At 43.1% G+C, this 27,411-nt stretch overlaps 1 protein-coding gene and 1 pseudogene across 1 annotated transcript in view; one reads left to right on the top strand and one right to left on the bottom strand.

Annotated features, from left to right (window-relative positions):
• Positions 1 to 27,411, top strand: part of LOC124556183 (suppressor of Mek1-like) — a 132,618-nt gene that overhangs the window by 81,171 nt on the left and 24,036 nt on the right. The window contains exons 8-9 of the mRNA XM_047130178.1: positions 71 to 133; positions 14,339 to 14,404. Of these exons, the coding sequence (XP_046986134.1) occupies positions 71 to 133; positions 14,339 to 14,404 (129 nt within the window). The remainder of the gene's footprint in view (positions 1 to 70; positions 134 to 14,338; positions 14,405 to 27,411) is intronic.
• Positions 10,512 to 10,629, bottom strand: LOC124557482 (annotated as a pseudogene).

A 27,411-nucleotide genomic window follows, 5' to 3' on the forward strand; every position in this document is an offset into this window, starting at 1 on the left:
TTGAGAAAAGCTTTTCTCGTTTTTATCTGGTTATTAAGATAAAAAAAATGAATTTCCCTTTGTATTTCAGATCTCGGAGAAGATTATCTCGGAAAGGAGCCTGCTTCTCAGGGTCCTGCCATCAAGGATGAAGGTCAGTCTCAAGAGTCTTGTGACTAGTAGCTTAAAATATTAATCCTGATGTCAATCATTTCCGAAAAACATAGTTTAATTTGCATTTAAATATCTCAGTATTTTAAGTGCACTCATATAAAATGGGTTACACCAATCTTTGTTATAGAAGACGACGTAACGGACACTAGAAAGCACTATACACCTGAGAAACTTATTATTGTATGATTCATCATAACAAACTCCTCCAAATGGCTCTGAGCACTATGGAACTTAACATCTGAGGTCATCAGTCGCCTAGAACTTAGAACTACTTAAACCTAACAAACCTAAAGACATGACACACATTCATGCCCGAGGCAGGATTCGAACCTGCGACCGTAGCGGTCGTGAGGTTCTAGTCTGAAGCTCCTAGAACCGCTCGGCCACAACGTCCGGCTAACAAACTACTCCCTTCAGTTCTGTCCGCACTAAAATCTACAGGCATTACTTGACAGCGTTCAATGAATAATTACAGAACTTATGAAACAATTACACTATTGGATATTACACTGAAGAGACAAAAAATCTGGTACAACTGTATAATATCGTGTGGGGCTCCCGCGAGCACGCTGAAGTGTCGCAAAACGACGATGCATGGACTCGACTAAGTTCTGAAGTAGTGATGGAGGGAACTGACATCATGAATCCTGCAGGGCTGTTCATAAATTCGTACGAGTACGTGGGGGTACAGATCTCTTCTCAACAGCACGTTCCAAAGCATCCCACATATGCCCAATAATGTTCATGTCTGGGGAGTTTGGTGGCCAGTGGAAGTGTTTAATCTCAGAAGTGTGTTCCTGGAGCCACTCTGTAGCAGTCTGGACGTGTGGGGTGTCACATTGTCCTGCTGGAATTCCCCAAGCTCGTCGGACTGCACAATGGACATGAATGGATGCAGGTGATCAGGCAGGATGCTTACATACGTGTCACCTGTCAGAGTCGTATCTAGACGTATCAGAGGTTCCATATCACTTGAGCTGCATACGCCCCACACCATTACAGAGCCTCCACCAGCTTGAACAGTCCCCTGCTGAGATGCACGGTGTATGGATTCATGAGGTTGCCTCCATACCCGTACACGTCCATCCGCTCGATATAATTTGAAACCAGACCAGCCAACATGTTTCCAGTCATCAACAGTCCAATGGCGGTGTTGACAGACCCAGGCAAGGTGTAAAGATTTGTGTCGTGCATTCATCAAGGGTACTCCGAAATCACATATCGATGATGCTTCGTTGAATGTTTCGCACGCTGATACTTGATGGCCCAGCATTGAAATCTGGAGCAGTTTGCGGAAGCGTTGCACTTCTGTCACGTTGAACGATTCGCCTTAGTCATCGTTGGTCCCGTTCTTGGAGGCTTTTTTACGGCCGCCGCGATGTCAGAGATTTGGTGTTTTACCGGATTCCTGATATTCATGGTCCACTCGGGAAATAGTCGTACGGGAAAATCTCCGCTTCGTCGCTACCACGGAGATGCTGTGTCCCATTGCTCGTGCGCCGACTATAACACTGCGGTCAAATTCACTTATATCTTGAGAACCTGCCATTGTAGCAGCAGTAACCAATCTAACAACTGTGCCAACACATTATATAGAAGTGGAGTCCCTCCACGCCCACACCGGCATGATGGCCAACACAAAAGGTCTACTGCCATCTCTGCATAAGGGTTAGTATTCACTAAAGTGAGGTGTCGCAGGATGTGGGTACTGCGATGTTTGCGTACGTCTGGTTAGGATTAACCATTAATACGCACTTGTAGTCTTATATAGGTGTTGACGACAGCAGCGCCGTATTCTACCTGTTTACATCTCTCTGTAGTTGAATACACATGGCTACACCAGTTTCTTTGGCGCTTTATTGTATGTTGTCCATGCTAATTTGAAACGTGCTGAGGCCGTTACCTTGCGTAAATGACGAAGTAACTCATTTCACTATGGCGTGACTGGTACACATTGCAGGATTGAGTGCCGGCTTAAGCTGTAGTACATTTCTGAGAGATGTGAATATCAAGAGATGTGTGAGAGCTGCGCAGATGTCGCTGTGGTTAAGGCAAGGATCCCCAAGCGTATGCCAGCAGGCACCTTGGCGCTCAGCAACTGTTCTACGTGTGATCGCCACAGTAATAAAGCAAGTATGAACTGAAATTCGGCGAAAAGTATCCAGCGTTTAAGTATACGTCTACTTAAGAGTGTCTATGTGGGCTGCGGTTAGAGGGGAACAAGAGAAAACCGTTTTTGCTTTGAATAAATGTTACAACAATGAATAATAGGGAATGAAGGCTGAGGTCTGAACTTGCACATGAATATGTTGGTAATTGCTTACGATCTAATTAAAACTAGTAGGGATCAGTGAACTGAAATAGAAAGACGACACATACTTCTCTTCAGATGAGTAAAGAGTGATACCAACAGCAGCAGAAAATGATATAACGGGAGTAGCATTCGTTATGAACAGGAAGGTAGAGCAAAAAGGGAGTTACTGTGAACAGTTCAGTGGCAATGTACTTCTCATCAGAATCGACAGCAATATATCAGATATACATGCCGACGTCGCAAGCTGACGATCAGCAGATAGAGGAAATATATGAGGATACTGAACAGGTAATTAAGTACGTAATGGGAGATAAAAATCTAATAGTCATGGGGGAATGGAATGCGGTTGTAGGGGAAAGAATAGAAGAAATGGTTACTAGAAAATATGGGCTTGGTACTAGGAATGAGAGAGAAAGAAGTCTAATTGAGTTCTACAATAACTTCAGTCAGTAATAGCGAATACTTCGTTCAATAATCACAAGCGGAAGAAGTATACTTGGAAAAATGGGAGGAGATAAAGGAAGAGTTCAGCTAGATTACATCATGGTCAAGTAGAAAGTCTGAAATTAGATACTGGATTGTAAGGCGTTTCCAGGAGCAAACAATATAGGCACAGATCACAATTTACTAATGATGCAGAGTAGGCGGACGTTTAAGAGATTAATGAGGAAGAATCAATGCTCAAAGAAGTGGAATACGGAAGTACTAAGAAGTGACGAGACACGCTTGAAGTTCTCTAAGACTGTAGAAACAGCAATGAGGAATAGCTCAGTAGTCAGTACAGTTCAAGAGGAGAGGAATGAACAGCTCTAAAAAGGGCAATCACACAAGTTGGAAAGAAAAACATGGATCCAAAGAAGGTAATTTCGAAGAAACCCTGAGTAGCAGAAGCAAGAAGGAAGCACAAAAATGTTTAGAAAATTCAGGAATGCAGAAATAAAAGTCACTTCGGAATGAAGTAAGTAGAACTGCAGGGAAACTAATGCGAAATGGCAGCAGGAGAAATGTGATGAAATCGAAAAAGAAATAATTGTCGGAAGGACTGACTCAGGATACAGAAAAGTTAAAACAGCCTTCTATGAAATTAAGAGCAAGGGTGGTACATTAAGAGTGCAATCGAAATTCTACTGTTAAATACAGAGGAAAGGGCGGATAGGAGGAAAGAGTACACTGGAGTCCTCTATGAGGTGGAAGACTTGTGTGATGACGTGATAGGGGAAGAAATAGGAGTCGGTACAGAAGAAATATGGTAATCAGCATTAGAATCAGAATTTGAAAGAACTTTGGAAGACTTACTATCGAATAAGAATTATCTCGCAATCTGCTTAACAGTTCATGCATCAAGGTTACCGACAAAGATAATATACAGAAGAGCTGAAGAGAAAATTGAAGATGCGTTTGAGGAGGATCAGTTTGTGTTTAGGAAAGGTAAATGCACCAGAGAGGCAATTCTGACATAGCGTTTGATAATGTCTAGACTGAAGAAAATGCAAGACACGTTTACTGGATTTGTTGACGAGGAAAAGCGTTCGACAATATAAAATTGTGCAAGATGTTCGAAATTCTGAGAAAAATAGGGAAAATCTATAGAGAAAAATGAATAATATACAATATGTAAAAGAAGCAAGAGGGAACAGTAAGAGTGGGAGACGAGGAACGAGCCCTCGGATTAAAAAGGGTGTAACACAGGGTTGTAGTCTTTAGCCCTTACTGTTCAGTCTATACATCGAAGAAGAAATTACGGAAATAAAAGTAAGGTTCAAGAGTGGAGTTAATATTGAAGGTGAAAGGATGTCAATGATAAGATTCGTTGACGGCACTGCCATCCTGAATGAAAGTGAAGAAGAATCATAGGATCTGCTGAATGGAATGAACAGTGTAATGAGTATAGAATATGGATTGAGAGTATATCGTAGCAAAACGAAAGTAATGAGAAGTAGCAGAAACGAGAACAACGAGAAACTTAACATCAGGAATGGTGATCACGAAGTTGATAAAGCTAAGGAATTCTGATACTTAGGCAGCAAAATAATCCATGACAGTCGAGGCAAGGAGGACATTAAAAGCAGTCTAGCATTGCCAAAAAGTCATTTCTAGCCAAGAGAAGTCTACTAGTACTAAACATTGACCTTAATTTGAAGAGGAAATTTCTGAGAATGTCCGTTCCTCATAAGCGTCTTCTAACCAAACTGTCTGCCTATGGAATGTCGCCTCAGTTGTGCGACTAGATTTGTGATTTCCTGTTAGGAAGGTGACAGTTCGTAGTAATAGACAGAAAGTCATTGAGTGAAATAGAAGTAATATTCGGCGTTCCCCAAGAAAGTGTTATAGGCCCTCTATTGTTCCTGATCTATATTAACGACATAGGAGACAATCTGAGTAGCCCTCTTAGATTATTTGCAGATGATGCTGTCATTTACCGTCTTTTAAAGTCATCAGATGACCAAAAAGAATTGCAAAATGATTTAGGTAAGGTGCAAAAAGTTGCAATTGGCCCTGAATAAAGAAAAGAAAAGTGTGAAATTATTGACATGAGTGCTAAAAGAAATCCACTAAATTTTGATTATGTGATAAGTCACACAAATCTGAAGGCTGTAAATTCAACTAAATACTTAAGGATTACAACTACAAATAACCTAAATTGGAACGATCACGTAGATAATGTTGTGGGTAGAGGTAACCAATTGTTCATTGGCAGAACACTTAGAAGGTGCAACAGGTCTACTAAAGGGGCTGCTTACACCACGCTTGTCCGCCCTATTCTGGAGTATTGCTGTGCAGTGTGGGATCCGCATCGGGTGGTACTGACGGACGACATCGAAAAAGTTCAAAGATGGGCAGCTTGTTTTGTATTATCGCAAAATAGGGGAGATAGTGCCACAGACATGATATTGAATTGGAGTGGCAATCATTAAAAGAAAGACATTTTTGGTTGCGACGGGGTCTTCTCATGAAATTTCAATCACCAGTTTTCTCCGTCGACTACGAAAACATTCTGTTAGCACGCACTTACATAGGGAGAAAAGATCATCACGATAAAATAAGAGAAATCAGGGCTCGCACAGAAAAGTTTAAGTGCTCCGTTTTCCCCCGCGTCTTTCGAGAGTGGACCGATAGAGAGACAGCTTGAAGGTGGTTCATTGAGCCCTCTGCCAGGCACCTTATTGTGAATAGCAGAGTAATAACCTAGATGTAGACGTAGAGATGTGGTGTTAGAGAAGAATATTGAAAATTAGATGGACTGATAAGGTAAGGAATCAGGAAGTTCTCCACAGAATCGGTGAGGAGAGGAATTTATAGAAAAGCACTGACAAGAAGAAGGGACAGGATGTTAGGATATCTGCTAAGACGTGATGGAATAACTTGCATGGTAGCAGAGTGAGCTGTAGAGTGTAAAAACTGTAAAGGAAAACCGAGATTGGAGTACATCCAACAGATAATTGAGGACCCAGATTGCAATTGCTACTCCGACATGAACTGCATTCAGCGTGCTATTTTATTGAATAGTCCTTGTAACAGCAGTGACTCTGTTCATTCTTTTTTTACATATTAGAAATAGGAGGCGAAAACATGTTGTAAGTACATAATTAAATTAACAAATTAAACACACAAACGCTTTTCTTTCATTACGAAACAGTAACCGTCTGATGATCACATATTAGAAGTGTTGTCTCGCTGATCCCCGATGCTCCTCATACTGGAGTCGGGCACGTCTACTCGTGACATTATAAAGACCGCTCCGCTGTACTGGTCTATTCTTGTTCTAAATCAACAAATATATTAATTAGATTCTCCTACCCGGTACACTCAAACTGCGTGGGGGATCTAGCTAGGCATTTCCTAAAAGGTTAGCGCAATATAGTTTACACATCGGATGTTTCAAAAGCAAAGAATGACGTTCTTGCAGAAAGGTCCAGAAATACATTCTTATTGCCATCTTGGTAAAGATAAAACACTGTCACCATCCGAATCCAAGTCACTGCATTAGTCTTCACTTGGTGGTAGTATGTCTTATCGTATTAAAGAAATATCTGTGTTTCGATAGCTTGCGGCACAACTCGGAACAAGAAAGCGGTAATTTTTGTGCCAAACACTACACTTCTGCAGAAGTTCTACACATCACGCAGTGTGCAACAGTGTCCAAACCATTGCACTGAAGGCACAGTGGAGTATCCATCATATGAATAGCACATAACTGAATCGCGTCACATACTTCGCATTTACTACCAGATACCATAGCGCATCCGTCACTGTATCAAGAAAGACATAGATCACTGAACGCCATGCAACTGACCAATTTACTGTTGGTTGCCGTCTCTCTACGGTATTACATGGCCGTTCTCGTGACAATAAGCTATAAATATCGATATATATCACGTACCATTGCAATCGTGGTAGTCAGTGTCTATACATATCTCTATTCGCCAAAAAAGTACGCATGTGTGGTAGCGGCTGTGAGATGCGAGCCACCGGAGCCGGCGCTATTCGAGAGGAGGGTGCCAACTCCATGATCCGGTCATGAAACAACAGGCGCCACGCTTTCATTTAATTGATTTGCCTCTATGGGCCACGGATCCACCACCTCCACTGCCGATGCGCAGTCACGTTCGACCTGCTGTGAGAATCTCAAAGTAACCAGCACGGAGGACACGGACGGGGACTGTGGAAAAGTGGCGCATGGTGAGAGTGTGGCTCGGCCGGGCCGTGTGCTGAGATGGTTCGCGCTGTTGCGATAAATACTGTGTCTGGCTGGAACAGTGGTTAACGCAAATGCCAAGTAAGCAGGAGATGCAGGGCTCGAGTCCCGGTCTTGCACACATTTTCTCTCATCGCATAAACTCCCTATGCAGCTGACATCAATAATTTCTTACCTTCCCTTTCCTTTGCTTTCTTCCCACCTCCCCCCCTTTCCACCATCACTTTATACAGGGTGTTATAAAAAGGTACGGCCAAACTTTCAGGAAACATTCCTCACACACAAATAAAGAAAAGATGTTATGTGGACATGTGTCCGGAAACGCTTAATTTCCATGTTAGAGCTCATTTTAGTTTCGTCAGTATGTACTGTACTTCCTCGATTCACTGCCAGTTGGCCCAATTGAAGGAAGGTAATGTTGACTTCGGTGCTTGTGTTGACATGCGACTCATTGCTCTACAGTACTAGCATCAAGCACATCAGTACGTAATATCAACAGGTTAGTCTTCACCACGAACGTGGTTTTGCAGTCAGTGCAATGTTTACAAATGCGGAGTTGGCAGATGCCCATTTGATGTATGGATTAACACGGGGCGATAGCCGTGGCGCAGTACGTTTGTATCGAGACAGATTTCCAGAACGAAGGTGTCCCGACAGGAAGACGTTCGAAGCAATAGATCGGCGTCTTAGGGAGCACGGAACATTCCAGCCTATGACTCGCCACTGGGGAAGACCTAGAACGACGAGGACACCTGCAATGGACGAGGCAATTCTTCGTGCAGTTGACGATAACCCTAATGTCAGCGTCAGAGAAGTTGCTGCTGTACAAGTTAACGTTGACCAAGTATGGAGAGTGCTACGGGAGAACCAGTTGTTTCTGTACCATGTACAGCGTGTGCAGGTACTATCAGCAGCTGATTGGCCTCCACGGGTAAACTTCTGCGAATGGTTCATCCAACAATGTGTAAATCCTCATTTCAGTGCAAATGTTCTCTTTACGGATGAGTCTTCATTCCAACGTGATAAAATTGTAAATTTTTACAATCAACATGTGTGGGCTGACGAGAATCCGCACGCAATTGTGCAATCACGTCATCAACACAGATTTGCTGTGAACGTTTGGGCAGACATTGTTGGTGATGTCTTGATTGGGCCCCACGTTCTTCCACCTACGCTCAATGGAGCACGTTATCATGATTTCATACGGGATATTCTACCTGTGCTGCTAGAACATGTGCCTTTACAAGTACGACAACATGTGGTACATGCACGATGGAGCTCCTGCACATTTCAGTCGAAGTGTTCGTACGCTTCTCAACAACAGATTCGGTGACCGATGGATTGGTAGAGGTGGACCAATTCCATGGCCTCCGCGCTCTCCTGACCTCAACCCTCTTGACTTTCATTTATGGGGGCATTTGAAAGCTCTTGTCTACGCAACTCCGGTACCAAATGTAGAGACTCTTCGTGCTCGTATTGTGGACGTCTGTGATACAATACGCCATTCCCCAGGGCTGCATCAGCGCATCAGGGATTCCATGCGACGGAGGGTGGATACATGTATTCTCGCTAACGGAGGACACTTTGAACATTTCCTGTAACAAAGTGTTTGAAGTCACGCTGGTACGTTCTGTTGCTGTGTGTTTCCATTCCATGATTAATGTGATTTGAAGAGAAGTAATAAAATGAGCTCTAGCATGGAAAGTAAGCGTTTCCGGACACATGTCCACATAACATATTTTCTTTCTTTGTGTGTGAGGAATGTTTGCTGAAAGTTTGGCCGTACCTTTTTGTAACACCCTGTATAAAATGTATCAAAGCTACTTAATCGTATCAACTCTATTACTACCAAGGTCGACGGAGTAGCCCACGGGTAGCCTAAGTGTCAACGCGTTGAATCGATATACATCACGTTATTGAATTCAATGCCTACCACATTTACTCCTCTAACAATGCCTTTACTCCTGGCAGATCCACCCACTTCACGAAAAGAATTAGCGAATAAGGCTGAAAATCCCTTTGACTAATCTTAGCAATGAACGTCACCTTGAAATTAGCAGGTTATGGTGAAAGACGTGTAGCACGCCTTACAGCATGGACTTATAACACCTGTAGCAGAAATATGAGATCTTAGAGACGACTGCAAATAAAATTAATGAACTAATCACATATTGTCCGCTATATCGGTATGTATGCGACAGTGTGTGTACCTGATATATTCGAAAAGCCGCACATAAGAAATGGGGTTTTCCGGTGCTCATACCTCGGGTTCTGTTGGTGATAAAAAGGTAGGGACCACAAATCGTTTTGTTCTTTTTGCAGTTGACGATGGGCTAGTTGGGACTTACGGAGATACTATTAGTGCATGGGTGGTACCTCGGAAAACTGCAAAAAAAATTTTTTTTTCTGTATTTTCGCCGTCCCCGGAGGATCAAACCCAATCCGAGGATTCCAAGACGGCTATGCACAGAAAATGGCTGAAATGTTTACAATATGTTCCTAAGCTTCCGGTTTCGAGCAAACTTGAGAGTTTTGTAGATATCTTTATCCGTTTCCACGATACAGAGGTTCAAATTTACACTACTTCTACAAGTAGAATGCGGTATGAGGCGAAAACTTAGTTCGGAAAGTGACATAGCGCGGAGAAATACGCTGTAAAGTGTCTCCGTTGTCGTCTGGGAACTACATACTGTGGTACTGAAGCACATGTAAAATTGATTTGCGCGTAAAATCCGGTCTGAGGTGTCAAATTAGTTTTACACTATTTCCGTTTCACACAAGTAAACTATCTAAATGTTACTGACCTATACTTTTTTTTCATACGAGTAACATGCCCATGCCCTGCAGCAGCAGAGAAAAGTAGGGAACCAGCGGAAAAATGCTCCTGTCGGCTCACAAAATTACGAATATGTTTCTTTTCATTTAAAAGGATCTGATTAAAAAGTTAGTTACCAGCTACTTTTGTACTACCTAAAAAAAATTCCTAAGAGTTTTCGCATTTTAACGTTCATGGACGGGAAAACAATCTCAACACCAAAACATAATTAATGTAGAGTAATGACTTTCGAGAATACATTTGTGTAAGTAACATTGCATTATGACTGGTTAATGTAAGCGCGAGATAAGCCAATGCAAATATGAAATAACTCCTCCCGAACAGGCCATGAAGGCCCAACGGTACCGACCGGCCGCCGTGTCATCCTCAGCCCATAGGCGTCACTGGATGGGGATCTGTAGCGGCTTGTGTTCAGCACACCGCTCTCCCGGCCGTATGTCAGTTTCTGGAGCCGCCACTTCTCAATAAAGCTGCTCCTTAGTTTGCCTCACAAGGGCTGAGTGCACCCCATTTGCCAACAGCGCTCGGCAGACCGGATGGTCACTCATTCAGGTGCTAGCCCAGCCCGACAGCGCTTAACTTCGGTGATCTGACGGGAACCGGTGTTACCACTGCGGCAAGGCCGTTTGCTAAATATGAAATGCTGGTACTTTAATATCCGGTGCAACCGACAGAATGTTGAATGAAAGCATGCAAACGTGCATGCATTGTATTGTACAGGCGAAGGATTTCAGTTTGTGGGATGAAATTTCATGCCTGTTGCACTTTGTTGATGAATACTGGGACGGTTAACGCTGTTTGTGGATGACGCTGGAGTCGTGGTGCGATGATGTCCCATATGTCCCCGATTATTGGTAATCGAGTCGGCCAACGCAACGTGTCGACTCTGTAGAGAGCATGTTGGGTTACAACAGCGGTATGTGGGCGAGTGCTATCCTGTTGGAAAACAGCCTCTGGAATTCTGTCCATGAATGGCAGCACAACAGGTCGAATCACCAGACTGACGTACAAATTTGCGGTTAGGGTGCGTGGGATAACCTCAAGAGTCTCCTCCTGTCATATGAAATCGCACCTCAGACCATAACTCCAGGAGTAAGTCCATTGTGTCTAGGCATCAAACAGACTGGTTTGCGGCGCTCACCTGACCTCCTCCTAACCAACACAGGGCCATCACTGCCACCGAGACAGACCCAGCTTCCACCAGCAAACAAAACAGAACTCCACTCCACCATCTAATGAACTGTCGTGTGACACTGAAACCGCAAATGGCGGTGGATTACGGTCAGTGGAATGCACGCTACAGGCCGGGTGGCTCGGAGCTGGCTTTGAAATAACTGATTTGTGACAGTTTGCAGTGGTGGCAACTGCTGCTTAAATTTCTGCTGCAGACCCAGAACGATGTGCCACAGCCAAATGCCAAACACAACGGTCTTCCCTCTCACTGGTACCACGTGGCCACCCGGAGACGGGTTGTCTTGAGTGAGTACCTGCCCGTGACCACCACTTCCAGTAATCATCTACAGTGGCTACTTTCCTGCCAAGTATTTCTGCAGTGTCGTAGAAGGATCGTCCAGCTTCTCGTAGCCCTATTACGCGACCGCGTTCAAATTCAGTGTGGTGCACCGAGCGGGTGTCGCAGTGGTTAGCACACTGGACTCTCATTCGGGAGCACGACGGCTCAAATCCGCGTCCGGCCGTGATCGCTTCAGGCAAATTCCAGCGTTGTTCCTTTGAAAGGGCACGGCTGATTTCTTTCCCATCCTTCCCTAATCCGACTGGACCGGTAACTTCGCTGTTCGGATCCCTCCCCCAAATCAATCAACTAACCAATTACCAGCAGGTAATGGAGTCTTTCTAGCCTGAAAGGAATTCTGGGGTAATATCGTCTCACCACGTCGAATCTCAAATGTAACAAACGCTCACGACGTTACAGCGTGTATTTAAAGCAAACCTCATTTGCATTCTCATAGTGGCACAACTGTCGCCACTCTTATGCGACTGGGGGTTCAAAAAAATGGCTCTGCGCACTATGGGACTCAACTGCTGTGGTCATAAGTCCCCTAGAACTTAGACCTACTTAAACCTAACTAACCTAAGGACATCACACGCATCCATGCCCGAGTCAGGATTCGAACCTGCGTCCGTAGCGGTCGTGCGTTTCCTGACTGTAGCGCCTTTAACCGCTCGGCCACTCCGGCCGGCTGCGACTGGGGAGAAATTTGATTAAACATTATCTTTCTGATGTAGAAACACGCCCACCAACATTCGTTTTCGTCGCACAACTCCATTTTGGTGTTGCGATTTTTTCCGTTTGTTTATTTTTGAGTAAAAACATCTTCACACTTGCGCACTCTCCAAGTGTTCATTACACTTGAATGTCCCCTACTCATTTAGCTTACTATGCGAAGGAAGAATGATTAGGGTTTAGCTTCCCGTCGATGATGTCATTGGAGACGGAGCATAAACTCAGACTGAGGATGGATAGGGAAGGAATTTGGTTGTGTACTTTCAAAGTAAACATCCCAGTACTTTCCTCAAGCGATGAAATCACGAAAGTCGTAAATATGAATGGCTGCATGGGGGTTTGAACTGCCGTCCTCCCCAGTACGGTTCCATGGTCGTGCCACTGCGTCACCTTTCCTGATGACTGTATGTAGAATATACAAAGATATTTTTTAATATTGGGATTAGGCGTCTGGATTTGAATGTTTGTGCCAGGCACACCGCAGCACACTATCCTAGTTGAAGAGTCCTCTACAGACACATAAGCAAAATTTGAAGTGCTTCAGATAGCGACAAATAACCGTTAATGCTCATGTTCTACGTTATTCATTTAGCAAATATTATTATCTTCAATATCTGTCTTCTTACAAATGATGCAGTTATCTGTGAGGAATTGTTACCCGACAAAATTTGAATTAATATCCTAACAAAAAATTATCCCTATCCAGATGGACGAGTAACTCTAAATGCAGGAAAACATAAATTTATGCATGATACGAAAAGTAAAGTAAAAAGGCTTCGTTCACGTGATTACTGAGTGAGAAATAGTCACTCATGCCACAATAATCCTTGGGCGTAACAGTAAAGTTATATGAAGGCTATTTATTGCACTTTATATCAACAATTTTTCATCGTTGGGTGACGGAACACAATAGCAATTAAATGGCGGCAGTATTTTCTCACTTCATTTCATACCGGGTGATCAAAAAGTCACTATAAATTTGAAAACTTAATAAAATGGTTCAAATGGCTCTGACCACTATGGGACTTAACTTCTGAGGTCATCAGTCCCCTAGAACTTAGAACTAGTTAAGCCGAACTAACCTGAGGACATCACACACATCCATGCCCGAGGCAGGATTCGAACATGCGACCGTAGCGGTCGCTCGGTTCCAGACTGTAGCGCCTAGAACCGCTCGGCCACTACGGCCGGCAAAACTTAATAAACCACGGAATAATGTAGATAGAGAAGTAAAATTTAACACACTTGCTTCGAATGACATGGGGTTTTATTAGAACAAAAAAAACAAAGTTCACAAAATGTCCGACAGATGCGCGTCGTTTGGTGGTGATCATGTGCTCAGCCACCACTTTCGTCATGCTTGGCCTCCCAGGTCTCCAGACCTCAGTCCGTGCGGCTATTGGCTTTGGGGTTACCTGAAGTCGCAAGTGTATCGGGATCGACCGACATCTCTAGGGATGCTGAAAGACAAAATCCGACGCCAATGCCTCACCATAACTCCGGACATGCTTTACAGTGCTGTTCACAACATTATTCCTCGACTACAGCTATTGTTGAGAAATGATGGTGGACATATTGAGCATTTCCTATAAAGAACATCATTTTTGCTTTATTTTACTTTGTTATGCTAATGATTGCTATTCTGATCAGATGAGGCACCATCTGTCGGACATTTCTTGAACTTTTGTATTTTTTTTTTGGTTCTAATAAAACCCCATGTCATTCCAAGCATGTGTGTCAATTTCTCTATCTACATTATTCCATGATTTATTTAGTTTTCAAATTTATACTGACTTTTTGATCACCCGGTATTTTCAGTTAGTATTTCCCGTCGCGTTTTCTTTAGCTTCCTCTTATATGTTTAACTTGTTTCTTCAGCTTCCTTATGCTACAAAATGCCTTTCTTTCTTTGTTCAGTGGTACCACACGCAGTCGTGTGTCGTGTTGTACACTCACCAATGCCGTTAATAGCTCTGTTTCAACGATTCTTGAAGCCCCCGGCTTATAATGTGTTAAATTACGAAGCACCCATTTGTATTCTCCACATTTCATTAAACAAATAATTTTACAGTTTGTTCTGTATTTGGGTTACAGATGTTGGGATGGAATCCGAGCCAGGAAACGGACCAAACGATGGACCAGCAATTAAAGAAGAAGGAGGTGAGCAATGCCTTCAAAAACTACTGTATATTTTTAAATTTGCCCATCTATCTTTAAAAATTTATAAATTTAACTTTTATGGGACATTTACGTCGCTAATTCCCATTGAAAGTCTGATAAGGAGGATTACTGGTATGACACAATTTCCGAATTTTACAGTGATTAAAATAATCTCATCAAAGTTACTAAACTCACCTTTACTCCAGATATAGCCCAATTTCCATTATTTATCAGAAAAAATTAAAAAAGACTGCACCATTACAAATTCTTTAATATTTAGCATGGTGGGTTTCGAGAATGTATCGTCATTGTCAGGCGCACTTGTGTACATTAGTATTTTGAGTGATGTTTGCATGTGGTTTTTTGTGCCCCTCTTGCACAGTTGTCCTGTGCTCGGGGTAGTATTTCAGTCGGAAATTCAGACAAAATAATTCTTGGGATGATTTTTAAATGCTAATGTTAGAAATAGTATTTCTCGTTGCCTACTTACAGGTACTGCGCCTCTTCCATAACGCATTATACTACACATATGCAAACCATAATTCAAACTGTTTTTTAAATCAGATTTTACAGAGATATGAGAGTATGGTTTCACAAAAAAGAGTGTGGGTTCAGTCCGAGGCGTGATGTTCTTTGTATGTGTGGTATTCTGCGTATTGGAAGAGGCACTGCACCTGTAAGTAACCAGACAAAATACTATTTCCAATTTTAGCATATAAAAAGCATCCGATGATATATTTTGCCCAATTTTCCGATTGCAGTACTACTTCAAAAGACGACTATAGTGCGAGAGAGGCAGAAAAACACTAGTGCCAACATCACGCAAAATGTAAGCAAATGCACTTGACAGTGAGAATAAATTTTCGAAATGCATCGTGGTAAGCATGGATAAATACGTAACGGATGCAGTGATTGATTATTTAAATCACGAATGACACAACTATAGGCTTTTCAAAAATATCGATTATGACGAATGAAATGAACTTTTTAGTTTTTATTAGCTGACAAGTTATTGTCACCATATCTTCGTCTAATACCTAAATAAATGTCAATTTCTCTATTTCTAACATCGTTTATAAGAAAATATATTGACTTTTGGATTTTAGAGCTCGGTGTCTATCAGATACCGGCAGGCTGTGGACTTAACTCGGCCGGTGGGTAACATTAGGTGCTTCTCTGGGTCCGATCCGTACGAAAATAATCGTTTATAATTATAGGGAAATTTATGAGTAGAAGCGTAAAATATTACGAGGGTCACTCCAAAAGAAATGCACACTATATTTTTAAAAATCCGTCTTTTATTCTACATGTTTGAAAGTTTTACAGTGTGTAGATACATCCTTTAGGAACAATATTTCCATTTCTCCACATAATTTCCATCCCTCTCAATTGCCTTACGCCATCTTGGAACCAGCGCCTGTATACCCACACGGTAAAATTCCGGACGAACCTGTTGGAGTCACTGTTTGGCAGCGTGCACAAGGGAGTCATCATCTTCAAACCTTGTTCCACGAATAGAGTCTTTCAGTTTCCCAAAGAGATGATAGTCACATGGAACCAGGTCAGGACTGTAAGGCGGGTGTTTCAGTGTTGTCCATCCGAGTTTTGTGATCGCTTCCATGATTTTTTGACTGACATGTGGCCGTGCATTGTCATGCAACAGCAAAACATCCTGCTTTTGCCCATGTGGTCGATCACGACTCAGTCTAGCTTGAAGTTTCTTCAGTGTTGCCACATATGCATCAGGATTTATGTGGTTCCACTTGGCACCAATTCGTTAACTCTCTGCACATTGTCTGGAGTGTGTGCAGTACGAGGCCTGCCGCTGCGAGGACAATCCTCAATGTTGCCGTGCCCGCTTTCATCACGTAACCTGCTTGCCCACCGATTAACTGTACTGCGATCGACAGCAGAATCTCCATACACCATTTTCAACCTCTTGCGGATGTTTCCCACTGTCTCGTTTTCACAGCACAGGAATTCTATGACCGCACGTTGCTTCTGACGAACGTCAAGTGCAGTAGCCATCTTCGAGACATGCTGTGACAGCACCACTCACGGTAACAGGTTGAACTAAGTTTGAAAACAAGCGGGAAGCATTTATCTACACACAGTAAAACTTTCACACATGCAGAATGAAATTAGTATTTTTACAAAAATAGTGTGCATTTCTTTTGGAGTGACCCTTGTAATATTTGGTGTCTGTTCTTTCGGACATCTCCGGCACCATTTTGATTCTGCAACCACTATGAATCAAGACACATGGAATTAATGAGATTAGTTGCCAGTGGGCATTGATTTAAATCAACGGAGAAAGTTGAAAATCTGTGCTTGATCAGGATTCGAACCTGGGTTCCCTGTATACTAGATAGATGCACTGACCACTGTGTCCAGATGGCACATTGTTCAGTGCAGCTGACTGGTAAGTAAGAGACCTGGGTTCTAATCCCAGCTCACCATAAATTTTCAACTTTTCCCATCTATTTAAATAAATGCCCAGAGGCAGCTGATGCCATTGATTCCTTTTGTCTTGGTTTGAAGTGACTGTAGATCAAAATGGTGTCTGTTCTTTTGGGTATTTCTGAAAGAACAGACACCACATGCTGGTGTGTCACAAATCATGTTACACGATTCTATAGATTGTGGAAAGGACTTAGTACACTACTGTCTATTAAAATTGCTACACCAAGAAGAAATGCAGGCGATAAACGGGTATTCATTGGACAAATATATTATACTAGAACTGACATGTGATTACATTTTCACGCAATGTGAGCGCAAAGATCGTGAGAAATCAGTACCCAGAACAACCACCTCTGGCCGTAATAACGGCCTTGATACGCCTGGGCATTGAGTCAAACAGAGCTTGGATGGTGTGTACAGGTACAGCTGGCCATGCAGCTTCAACACGATACCACAGTTCATCAAGAGTAGTGACTGGCGTATTGTGACGAGCCTGTTGCTCGGCCACCATTGACCAGACGTTTTCAATTGGTGAGAGATGTGGAGAATGTGCTGGCCAGGGCAGCAGTCGAACATTTTCTGTATCAAGAAAGGCCCGTACAGGACCTGCAACATGCGGTCGTGCATTATCCTGCTGAATTCGCAGGGATCGAATGAAGGGTAGAGCCATGGGTCGTAACACATTTGAAATGTAACGTCCACTGTTCAAAGTGCCGTCAATGTGAACAAGAGGTGACCTAGACGTGTAACGAATGGTACCCCATACCATCACGCCGGGTGATACGCCAGTATAGCAATGACGAATACATGCTTCCAATGTGCGTTCACCGCGATGTCGCCAAACGCGGATGCGACCATCATGATGCTGTAAACAGTACCTGGATTCATCCGAAAAAATGACGTTTCGCCATTCGTGCACCGAGGTTCGTCGCTGAGTACACCATCGCAGGCTCTGCTGTCTGTGATGCAGCGTCGAAGGTAACCGCAGCCATGGTTTCCGAGCTGATAGTCCACGCTGCTGCAAACGTCGTCGAACTGTTCGTGCAGATGGTTGTTTTCTTGCAAGCGTCCCCATCAGTTGACTCAGGGATCGAGACGTGGCTGCACGATCCGTTACAGCCATGCGCATAAGATGCCTGTCATCCCGACTGCTTGTGACACGAGGCCGTTGGGATCCAGCACGGCGTTCCGTATTACCCTCCTGAACCCACCGATTCCATATTGTGCTAACAGTCATTGGATCTCGACCAACGCGAGCAGCAATGTTGCGATACGATAAACCGCAATTGCGATAGGCTACAATCCGGCCTTTATCAAAGTCGGAAACGTGATGGTACGCATTTCTCCTCCTTACACGAGGCATCACAACAACGTTTCACCAGGCAACGCCGGTCAACTGCTGTTTGTGTATGAGAAATCGGTTGGAAACTTTCCTCATGTCAGCACGTTGTAGGTATCGCCACTAACACCAACCTTGTGTGATTGCTCTGAAAAGCTAATCATTTGCATATCACAGCATCTTCTTCCTGTCGGTTAAATTTCGCGTTTGTAGCACGTCATCTTCTTTGGTGTAGCAAATTTAATGGCCAGTAGTGTAGATGAAGCTTTACGTAGGAACCCGTGTCCGTAAACGTCGTCCAATGACGCTGCAGAACGCCAAAGTAATAGGCGCCGGCGCCTGTAAAAGTATGTATGGACAGCGTGGTTCGGTGATGATAAAAATTTTCTAGGGTTGTGGAGGACAAATTTACCAATTTGAGGTAAGGGTCCTTCTAGCGGAAACGAACGAGTCGAAAGTTGTGAGCGAAAACTATTTTGGTACCTCTGATAGTGGAATACATGTACTGGTACTGCTGTTGCTAAGATTACAGGGTAGGCAACTTTCAGAGATGAAACTTCGTGGTCCCACGCCCGGGTTCCCGGGTTCGATTCCCGGTGGGGTCAGGGATTTTCTCTGCCTCGTGATGACTGGGTGTTGTGTGATGTCCTTAGGTTTAAGTAGTTCTAAGTTCTGGGGGACTGATGACCATTGATGTTCAGTCCCATAGTGCTCAGAGCCATTTGAACCATTTTTGAAACTTCGTGGCAGATTAAAACTGTAAGCCGTACCGAGACTCGAACTCGAGGCATTTGCCTTTCGCGGGCAAGTGCTCTACCAACTGAGCTACCCAACCATGACTCATGCCTCGTCCTCACGGGAAGTTTCATATCAGCGCACACTCCTTTCAAGAGTGAAAATCTCATTCTGGAAACAGCCCCCAGGCTGTGGCTAAGCCAAGTCTCCGCAATATCCTTTCTTTCAGGAGTGCTAGTTCTGCAAGGTTCGCAGGAGAGCTTCTGCAAAGTTTGGAAGGTAGGAGACGAGATATTGGCAGAAGTAAAGCTGTGAGGACGGGGCGTAAGTCGTGCTTGGGTAGCTCAGTTGGTAGAGCACTTGCCCGCGAAAGGCAAAGGTCCCGAGTTCGAGTCTCGGTCCGGCACTCAGTTTTAATCTGCCAGGAAGTTTCATATCAGCGCACACCCCGCTGCAGAGTGAAAATCTCATTCTGTAAACTTTCAGAGGTGGTAGTATGGACCAAAAAAAGGAAAAAAGTCCAGTAAACATGGACTCTAAAATGCATACCTGAGGAACTATGAGCATTTGTTCATCTTCGCTATTCTGAAAGACATCTTCTCTGTCTAACAAGTGCCCATATATCTTAAGCTATGCACTTTAGAGCTCATGTTTACCAGGAATGTTTTTCTTGTTTTGATCCATACTACCACCTCTGAAAGTTGCCTACCGTATATTCTTAGCAATAACACTATCATTACATGTACTCCACTTTAGAGATATCAGAACGCTTTTCGCTTATAACTTTCAACTCGTTCGTTTACGGGCCAGGGACCCTTACCTCAGATTGATACACTTATCTTTCTCCTTCATCCTAGAAAGTTTGTAACATCACCACGGGATCAGCCTTGTATATGTAGTATATAGGAGCCTATAACTTTGACGCTCTGTAGCGTCGTTGGATGACGTTCCCGGACGTGGATTCCTAGGTTAAACTTGATCGACTTACTCTCCACGACAACCTCTAGAAGTACCTCACACGGAACCCCCTGTACATAATACAACAAAGACGGCCGATGATCACTTCAGGGCGAATGCACACCACGCTCGAACTCGTACGGGAATCGGCGAAATGCCGCGAGTAACGAAGATAATGGGCAAGGAGCACTACATCAGTAGTATGTGGATAAACTGAGGATTTGTGTCTGGCGGGAGGTGTGCAGTAAATGAAACAGGTGAAATGCAATGCAAGCGTCTCAAAAATGAGATCGGCAAGAAGTGCAAAATGGCTAAGCAGGAATGGCTATAGGTCAAATGTAAGGATGTAGAAGCATATATCGCTAGGGGTAAGACAGATGCCGCGTACAGGAAAATTAAAGAGAACTTTGGAGAAAAGGGAACCACCTGTGTGAATACCAAGAGCTCAAATGGAAAACCAGCCGTAAGCAAAGAAGGGAAAGCAAAAAGCAGAAAGGTGGAAGGAGTATATAGAGGCTCTATACAAGGGGCAGTACTTGAGGGCAATATTATGGAAATGAAAGAGGACGTAGATGAAGATGAGATGGGAGATATGATACAGCGTGAAGAATTTGACAGAGCGGTGAAAGACATAAGTCGAAACAAAACCCCAGGAGTAGACAATATTCTGTTGGAATTGCTGATTGCCTTGGGAGAGCCAGCAATCTGGTGAGCAAAATGATGAGACAGGCGAAATACCCTCAGACTTCAAGAAGAATTTAGTAATTCCAGTTCCAAAGAAGGCAGGTGCTGAAAGATGTGAAAATTTTCGAATTATCAGTTTAATAAGTCATGGTTGCAAAATATTCTCACGAATTGTTTACAGACGAATGGAAAGACTGGCAGAAGCCGATCTAGGGGAAGATCTGTTTGGATGCCGTAGAAAATCAGAAACACGCGAGCGAATACTGACCCTACAACGTACATTACAAAGTGTGAGCACCCTGTCGCCGTTCGATAAGCAGCAGTCAGCAGCAAGTCGTATACTCTTAGCTCACTTATTTGTTTCACAGTTTAATTTTTAATTTATCTGCGTGTTTTTGGGTACTTGCATAGTTTAATTCATTAATTTCGGGCGTATTATAGTATTTGAGAGTTGTAGCATCGCGTTTTAGTACCTGAATAGTGTAAATTAGCGTAGTCGTCAGTCATCTCTGTTAGTTTTGAACGGCTTGTGAGATAAAAGAGAGGAAAAAAATTGTTAGAGATGGATAGGGACTGCGCATGTTGTGTACGGATTCAGAGGGAATTGGCCACTGTCCGTAAACAGCTGGAAGCTGTGTTGGCCGTGGTCAACAGGCTCCAGGCTGTTGCCCTGGGCCGCGGTGACATTGGGACACCCGAGGCGAGCGCTTTGGCGCCTCTGGAACCTGTAGCATCGCCTGGGATCTCTGATGCAACTGCGCCATCGGATTCGGACGTCCCTGCAGGTCGACACTTGCCTGACGGTGACTGGCGAACCGTGGCGGGGTCGCGAATCCCTGGGCGGAAGGCGAAAGTTGGTGCTGGCCGCCTCCGTAACGGGTTTGAGGTGCTGCCCACTGCTGAAAGTACTTCTGAGCCAACAAGGGCGGCCTCGCCTGTTGCGGCAGTGGCCTGTCTTCCTGAGATGTCCAGACAAGCGCTAAGGGTGGGATTACTTGTCATTGGGAGCTCAAATGTTAGGCGGGTGATGGAGCCCCTTAGGGATGTGGCAGCTAAGGACGGGAAGAAAGCCAATGTGCACTCCGTGTGCATACCGGGGGAGTCATCCAAGATGTGGAAAGGTTCCTTCCGGATGCCATGAAGGGTACAGGGTGCAGCCAACTGCAGGTGGTGGCTCATTTTGGCACTAATGATGTATGTCGCTATGGATCGGAAGAGATTCTCTCTGATTTCCGGCGGCTATCTGAGTTGGTGAAGACTGCCAGTCTTGCTAGCGAGATGAAGGCAGAGCTCACCATCTGCAGCTTCGTCGACAGCACCGATTGCGGGCCGTTGGTACAGAGCCGAGTGGAGGGTCTGAATCAGAGGCTCATACGGTTCAGCGACCGTGTAGGCTGCAGATTCCTTAACTTGCGCCATAGGGTGGTGGGGTTTCGGGTAGGTCAGGTGTCCACTACATACAGGACGCGTCTACATGGATATCAGGGGCTGTGTGGCGTGAACTGGGCGGTTTTTTAGGTTAGTCAGTCTTGGGAGCGCTGATAGAAAGCACTGAACTGAAATCGTTATAGGAACAGAAAGCTGGCTAAAGCCGGAGATAAATTCTGCCGAAATTTTTACAGAAGCGCAAACCGTGTTCAGAAAAGATAGATTAAGGAAAGTAGGTGGTGGTGTGTTTGTGTCTGTTGGTAGTAGTTTATCTAGTAGTGAAGATGAAAGAGATAGTTCCTGCGAATTACTATGGGTAGAGGTTATACTCATCAGCCGTACCAAATTAATAGTTGTCTCCTTCTACTGACCCCCCGACTCAGATTATATAATAGCTGGACGGTTCAAAGAAAACTTGAATCTCATTACAAATAAGTACCCCACTCATACAGTTATAATTGGTGAAGACTGCAATCTACCGTCGATTTGTTGGCGAAAATACATGTTCAAAGCCGGTGGTAGACAGGAAACATCTTCCGAAATTGTGCTAAATGCTTTCTCTAAGAATTACTTTGAACAATTAGTTCATGAGCCCACACGAATTGTGAATGGTTGCGAAAACACTCTTGACCTCTTAGCCACAAATAATCCCGATCTAATAGAGACTGTCATGACGGATACAGGGATTAGTGAACACAAGGTCAATGTAGCGAGGCTCAAAACCATATCAACCAAAACCACTAAAAACAAACGCAAAATATATCTATTTGAAACAACAGATAAAAATTCGCTTGATGCCTTCCTAAGAGAGAGTCTCCATTCCTTCCAGGCTAATTAAGATATGGCTCAAATTCAGAGATAAAGTATCGACAGTAATAGATAGATTCATACCGCATAAGTTAATAAGAGACGAGACTGATCCACCATGGCGCACAAAACACGTCAGAACACTGTTGTAGAAGCAACGAAAAAAGCATGCCAAATACAGAACAACCTAAACTACCCAAGACTGGCTAAGTTTCACGGAAGCTCGAAATTTAGTGTGGACGTCGATGTGAGATGCTTTTGATAGTTTCCACAATGAAATATTGTCTCAAAATATGGTAGGAAACTAAAAGATATTCTGGTCGTATTTAAAGTACACCAGTGGCAAAAAAACAGTCAATACCGTCACTGCGCGATAGCGATGGAAATGTTACCGATGATGGTGCCACTAAAGCGGAGTTTCTAAATACAGTTTTCCGTAAGTCCTTCACGAAAAAAGACGAAGTAAATATTCCAGAATTCGAAACAAGAACAGCTGTTAGCATGAGTGACATAAAAGTAGATATTTTAGGTGTTGCGAAGCAACTGAAATCACTTAAGAAAGGCAAGTCTTCCGTTCCAGATGGTATACCAGTCAGGTTCCTCTCAGAGTATGCAGACACAATAGCGCCTTTCTTAGCAATCATATACAACCGCTCACTTGACGAAAGGTCTGTTCCTAAAGACTGAAAAGTAGCACAGGTCACACCAATATTCAAGAAAGGAAATAGGAGTAACCAACTGAATTACAGACCCATATCACTGACCTCAATTTGCAGTGGGATTTTGGAGCATATACTGTACTCGAACATTATGAATCACCTGAAGAAAATGACTTATTGATACATAACCAACACGGATTCAGAAAATATTGTTCTTGTGCAACACAGCTAGCTCTTTATTCCCATGATGTAATAAGTGCTGTCGACAAGGGAGCTCAGATCGATTCCATATTCCTAGAGTTCCAGAGGGCTTTTAATATCTTTCCTCACAAGCGACTATTAATCAAATTGCGTGCATATGGAGTATCGTCTCAGTTGTGTGACTGGATTCGTGATTTCCTCTCAGAGAGGTCACACTTCCTAGTGATAGACGATAAATCATCGAGTAGAACAGAAGTGATATCTGGCGTTCCGCAAGGTAGTGTCATAGGCCCTCTGCTGTTCCTGATTTACATAAATGATTTAGGTGATAGTCTGAGCAGCCCCCTTAGATTGTTTGCAGATGACGCTGTAATTTACCGTCTAGTAAAATCATCAGTCTATCAATTCCAATTACAAAATGATCTAGAGAGAATTCCTGTGTGGTGCGAGAAATGGCAATTAGCACTAAACAAAGAGAAGTGCAAGGTCATCCTCATGGGTACTAAAAGAAGTCCGATAAATTTTGGCTATACGATAAACAACACAAATCTAAGGGCTGTCAGTTCGACTAAATACCTAGGAATTACAATTACGAGCAACTTAAATTGGAAAGACCACATAGATAATGTTGTGGGGAAGGCGAAACAAAGACTGCGCTTTGTTGGAAGAACACTTAGAAGATGCGACAAACCCACTAAAGAAACAGCCTACATTAAACTTTTCCGTCCTCTGCTGGAATATTACTGCCGTTATGGGATCCTTACCAGGTAGGATCAGCGGAAGACATCGAAAAAGTGCAAAGAAGGGCAGCTCGTTTCGTGTTATCGTGCAACGGGTGTGAGAGTGTCACTGATATGATACGCGAGTTGGGGTGGCAGTCACTGAAACAAAGGCGGTTTTTCTTTGCGGCGAGATCTATTTACGAAATTTCAATCACCAACTTTCTCTTCCGAATGCGAAAATATTTTGTTGACACCCACCTACGTAGGGAGAAATGGTCATCGCAATAAAATAAGAGAAATCAGAGCTCGAACGGAAAGATATAGGTGTTCCTTTTTCCCACGCACTATTCGAGAGTGGAATGGTAGAGAAGTAGTATGAAAATGGTTCGATGAACCCTCTGCCAGGAACTTACGTCTGAATTGCAGAGTAACCATATGGATGTAGATGTAGATGTAGATGTAGATTAGAAGGGAGGTTAAGGAAAGGCAAACCTACGTTTGTAGCATTTGTAGACTTGGAGAAAGCTTTCGACAATGTTCACCGGACTACTCTCTTTCAAATTGTGCAGGTGGCAGGTGTAAAATACAGGAAGCGAAAAGCTATATACTATTTTTGTACAGAAACCGGATGGCAGTTAATAATCGAGGGGCACGAAAGGGAAGCAGTGGTTGAGGATGGAGTGAGAGAGGGTTGTAGCCTGTCCCAGATGTTGAGCAGGCAATGAAGGGATCAAAGGAAAATTTTGGAGAAGAAGTTAAAATACAGGAAGAAGAAATAAAAACCTTTAGGTTTGCCGAGGACATTGTAATTCTTTCAGAGACGGCAAAGGACTTGGAAGAGCAGTTGAACGGAATGGACAGTGTCTTGAAAGGAGGACGTAAGATGAACATCAACAAATGCAAAACGAGAGTAATGAATGCAGTCGATGTAACCAGGTGCTGTTGAGGGAATTAGATTAGGAAACGAGACACTTAAAGTAGTAGATGAGTTTTGCTATTTGGCCAGCAAATAACTGAAGATGGTCGAAGTAGAAAGAATATAAATTGTAGATTGGCGATGACAAGGAAAGCGTTTCTGAAGAAGAGAAATTTGTTAACATCTGGTATATATTTACGTGTCAGTAATTTTTCTGTGGAAGTATTTGTATGGAGTGTAACCATGTATGGAAGGGAAACATGGACGATAAGTAGTTTAGATAAGAAGAGAATAGTAGCTTTAGAAATGTGGTGCTACAAAAGAATGCTGAAGGTTAGATGAGAAGATCACGTAACTAATGAAGAGGTACTGAATACAACTGGGGAGAAGAAGAATTTGTTGCACAACTTGACTAGAAGAAGGGGTCCATTGATGGGATACGTTCTGAGGCATCAAGGGATCACCAATTTAGTATTTGAGGGAGGTGTAGAGGATAAAAATCGCAGAGGGAGACCAAAAGGTGAATAGACTAAGCAGATTCAGAAGGATGTAGGTTGCAGTAACTACTCGAAGAAGAAGAGGCTTGCACAGGATAGAGTACCACAGAGAGCTGCATCAAACTAGTCTTTGGACTAAAGACCACAACAACAACAACAACAACAACAACGTGTGCTTCTTTCTCTAGATGATCAGGTTTCGTTGTCTAATTTGTACGAGACATTCATTTCTGTCCGCCATTCTCCACGCTCTCATTCCTTTCAGAATATTCAGCGACCCTCATTTTACTGCATGGCATTGGTCTATAGAACGCGAACCTCGAGCACACGCTTCGAAAATCTTCCTAATGCAATGTCTACACTCTCTGTGTATAGAGCATGATGTCCATACCATTCGTGTTGTATAAGATGGTTGCTTCTGTTAGCCCCTTGGTGTTGGATAACTCCACGTCTTGTTAAGATCGGAAGTGAGAAGGAAGATTCTCATTTGTTCGTTATCTTCTGCCTGGTTTTTTTCACGTGCAACTCCTGTATTAGCACGTCAAAGCAAACTTTATTCCTTAGCTGACAACATCCTGGAGGTTAATGGCAGTAAACCGATAGGAGAAGTAAGGTTGTCATGTTCAGCATGTGTCTGACAATGTATTCATGAAAATACACAGAGTTACTCAAAGGAAAATATAATGCCATTAACATTTCCTCTTCATCTTCTATTAACTGATGTACACGAAGAGTCTGGCACTAGAACGCTCATCTTCAGTTGAAATCATACTTGGTTCTTTAATTTATATAATTTTTATTTATTTTTTTCTCAAATAAAAAAACTGCTGTCTGTTATTATATAGCATGTGATCTTACATGTTATATAATACAAATTCAGTTTTAGTACTTGTACATATTTTTGTCGAAAATTGCACAAATGGACAAAATTAAAAATATATAAATATATAAAATAAGTACAAATGCATGTACACAATTTCGTTTAAACTTGTTGCTAGTTTATATAATGATAATAAATAAGATACATATAGGTTGCGCATGTATTTGAAATTGAAATTAAAAGTGTATTTAATGGAAGAAACATCCGCCCCCGGTAGATGAGAGGTCAGAGCGACAGAATGTCAATCCTAAGGGCCCGGGTTCGATTCCCGGCAGGGTCGGAGATTTTTTTCAGCTCTGGGACTGGGTGTTGTGTTGTCCTAATCATCATCATCATGTCATCCGCATAGATGCGCAAGTCGCCAAAGTGGCGTCAAATCGAAAGACTTGCACCCGGCGAACGGTCTAATCGACGGGAGGCCATAGTCACACGACATTTATTTATTTATTAATGGAAGAAACAAGAGGTGGCAATTTGGCTTGTTTTGCGTGTAGGGTTACTTCTGTTTTGTGTGTTGTCTTGATAGTGGTAATAATTTAATGTATTGGTTAGTTAGGTTATAATGTGTTTACGAACGTAAGGTACCAGTGGAGACTGGGGGTTTGATTTAAAATCTCACAGTCAGCTGCATCAGGTGTGAGGGCTCGGTAAAACATCCAGCCAGTCACACCTTTTGCAGTGAAAGAAGAAGAAATGTCATATCTTCAGGTAGTACAGTA

The sequence above is a fragment of the Schistocerca americana genome, chromosome X (assembly GCF_021461395.2).
Source record: "Schistocerca americana isolate TAMUIC-IGC-003095 chromosome X, iqSchAmer2.1, whole genome shotgun sequence".
Lineage (NCBI taxonomy): Eukaryota > Metazoa > Arthropoda > Insecta > Orthoptera > Acrididae > Schistocerca > Schistocerca americana.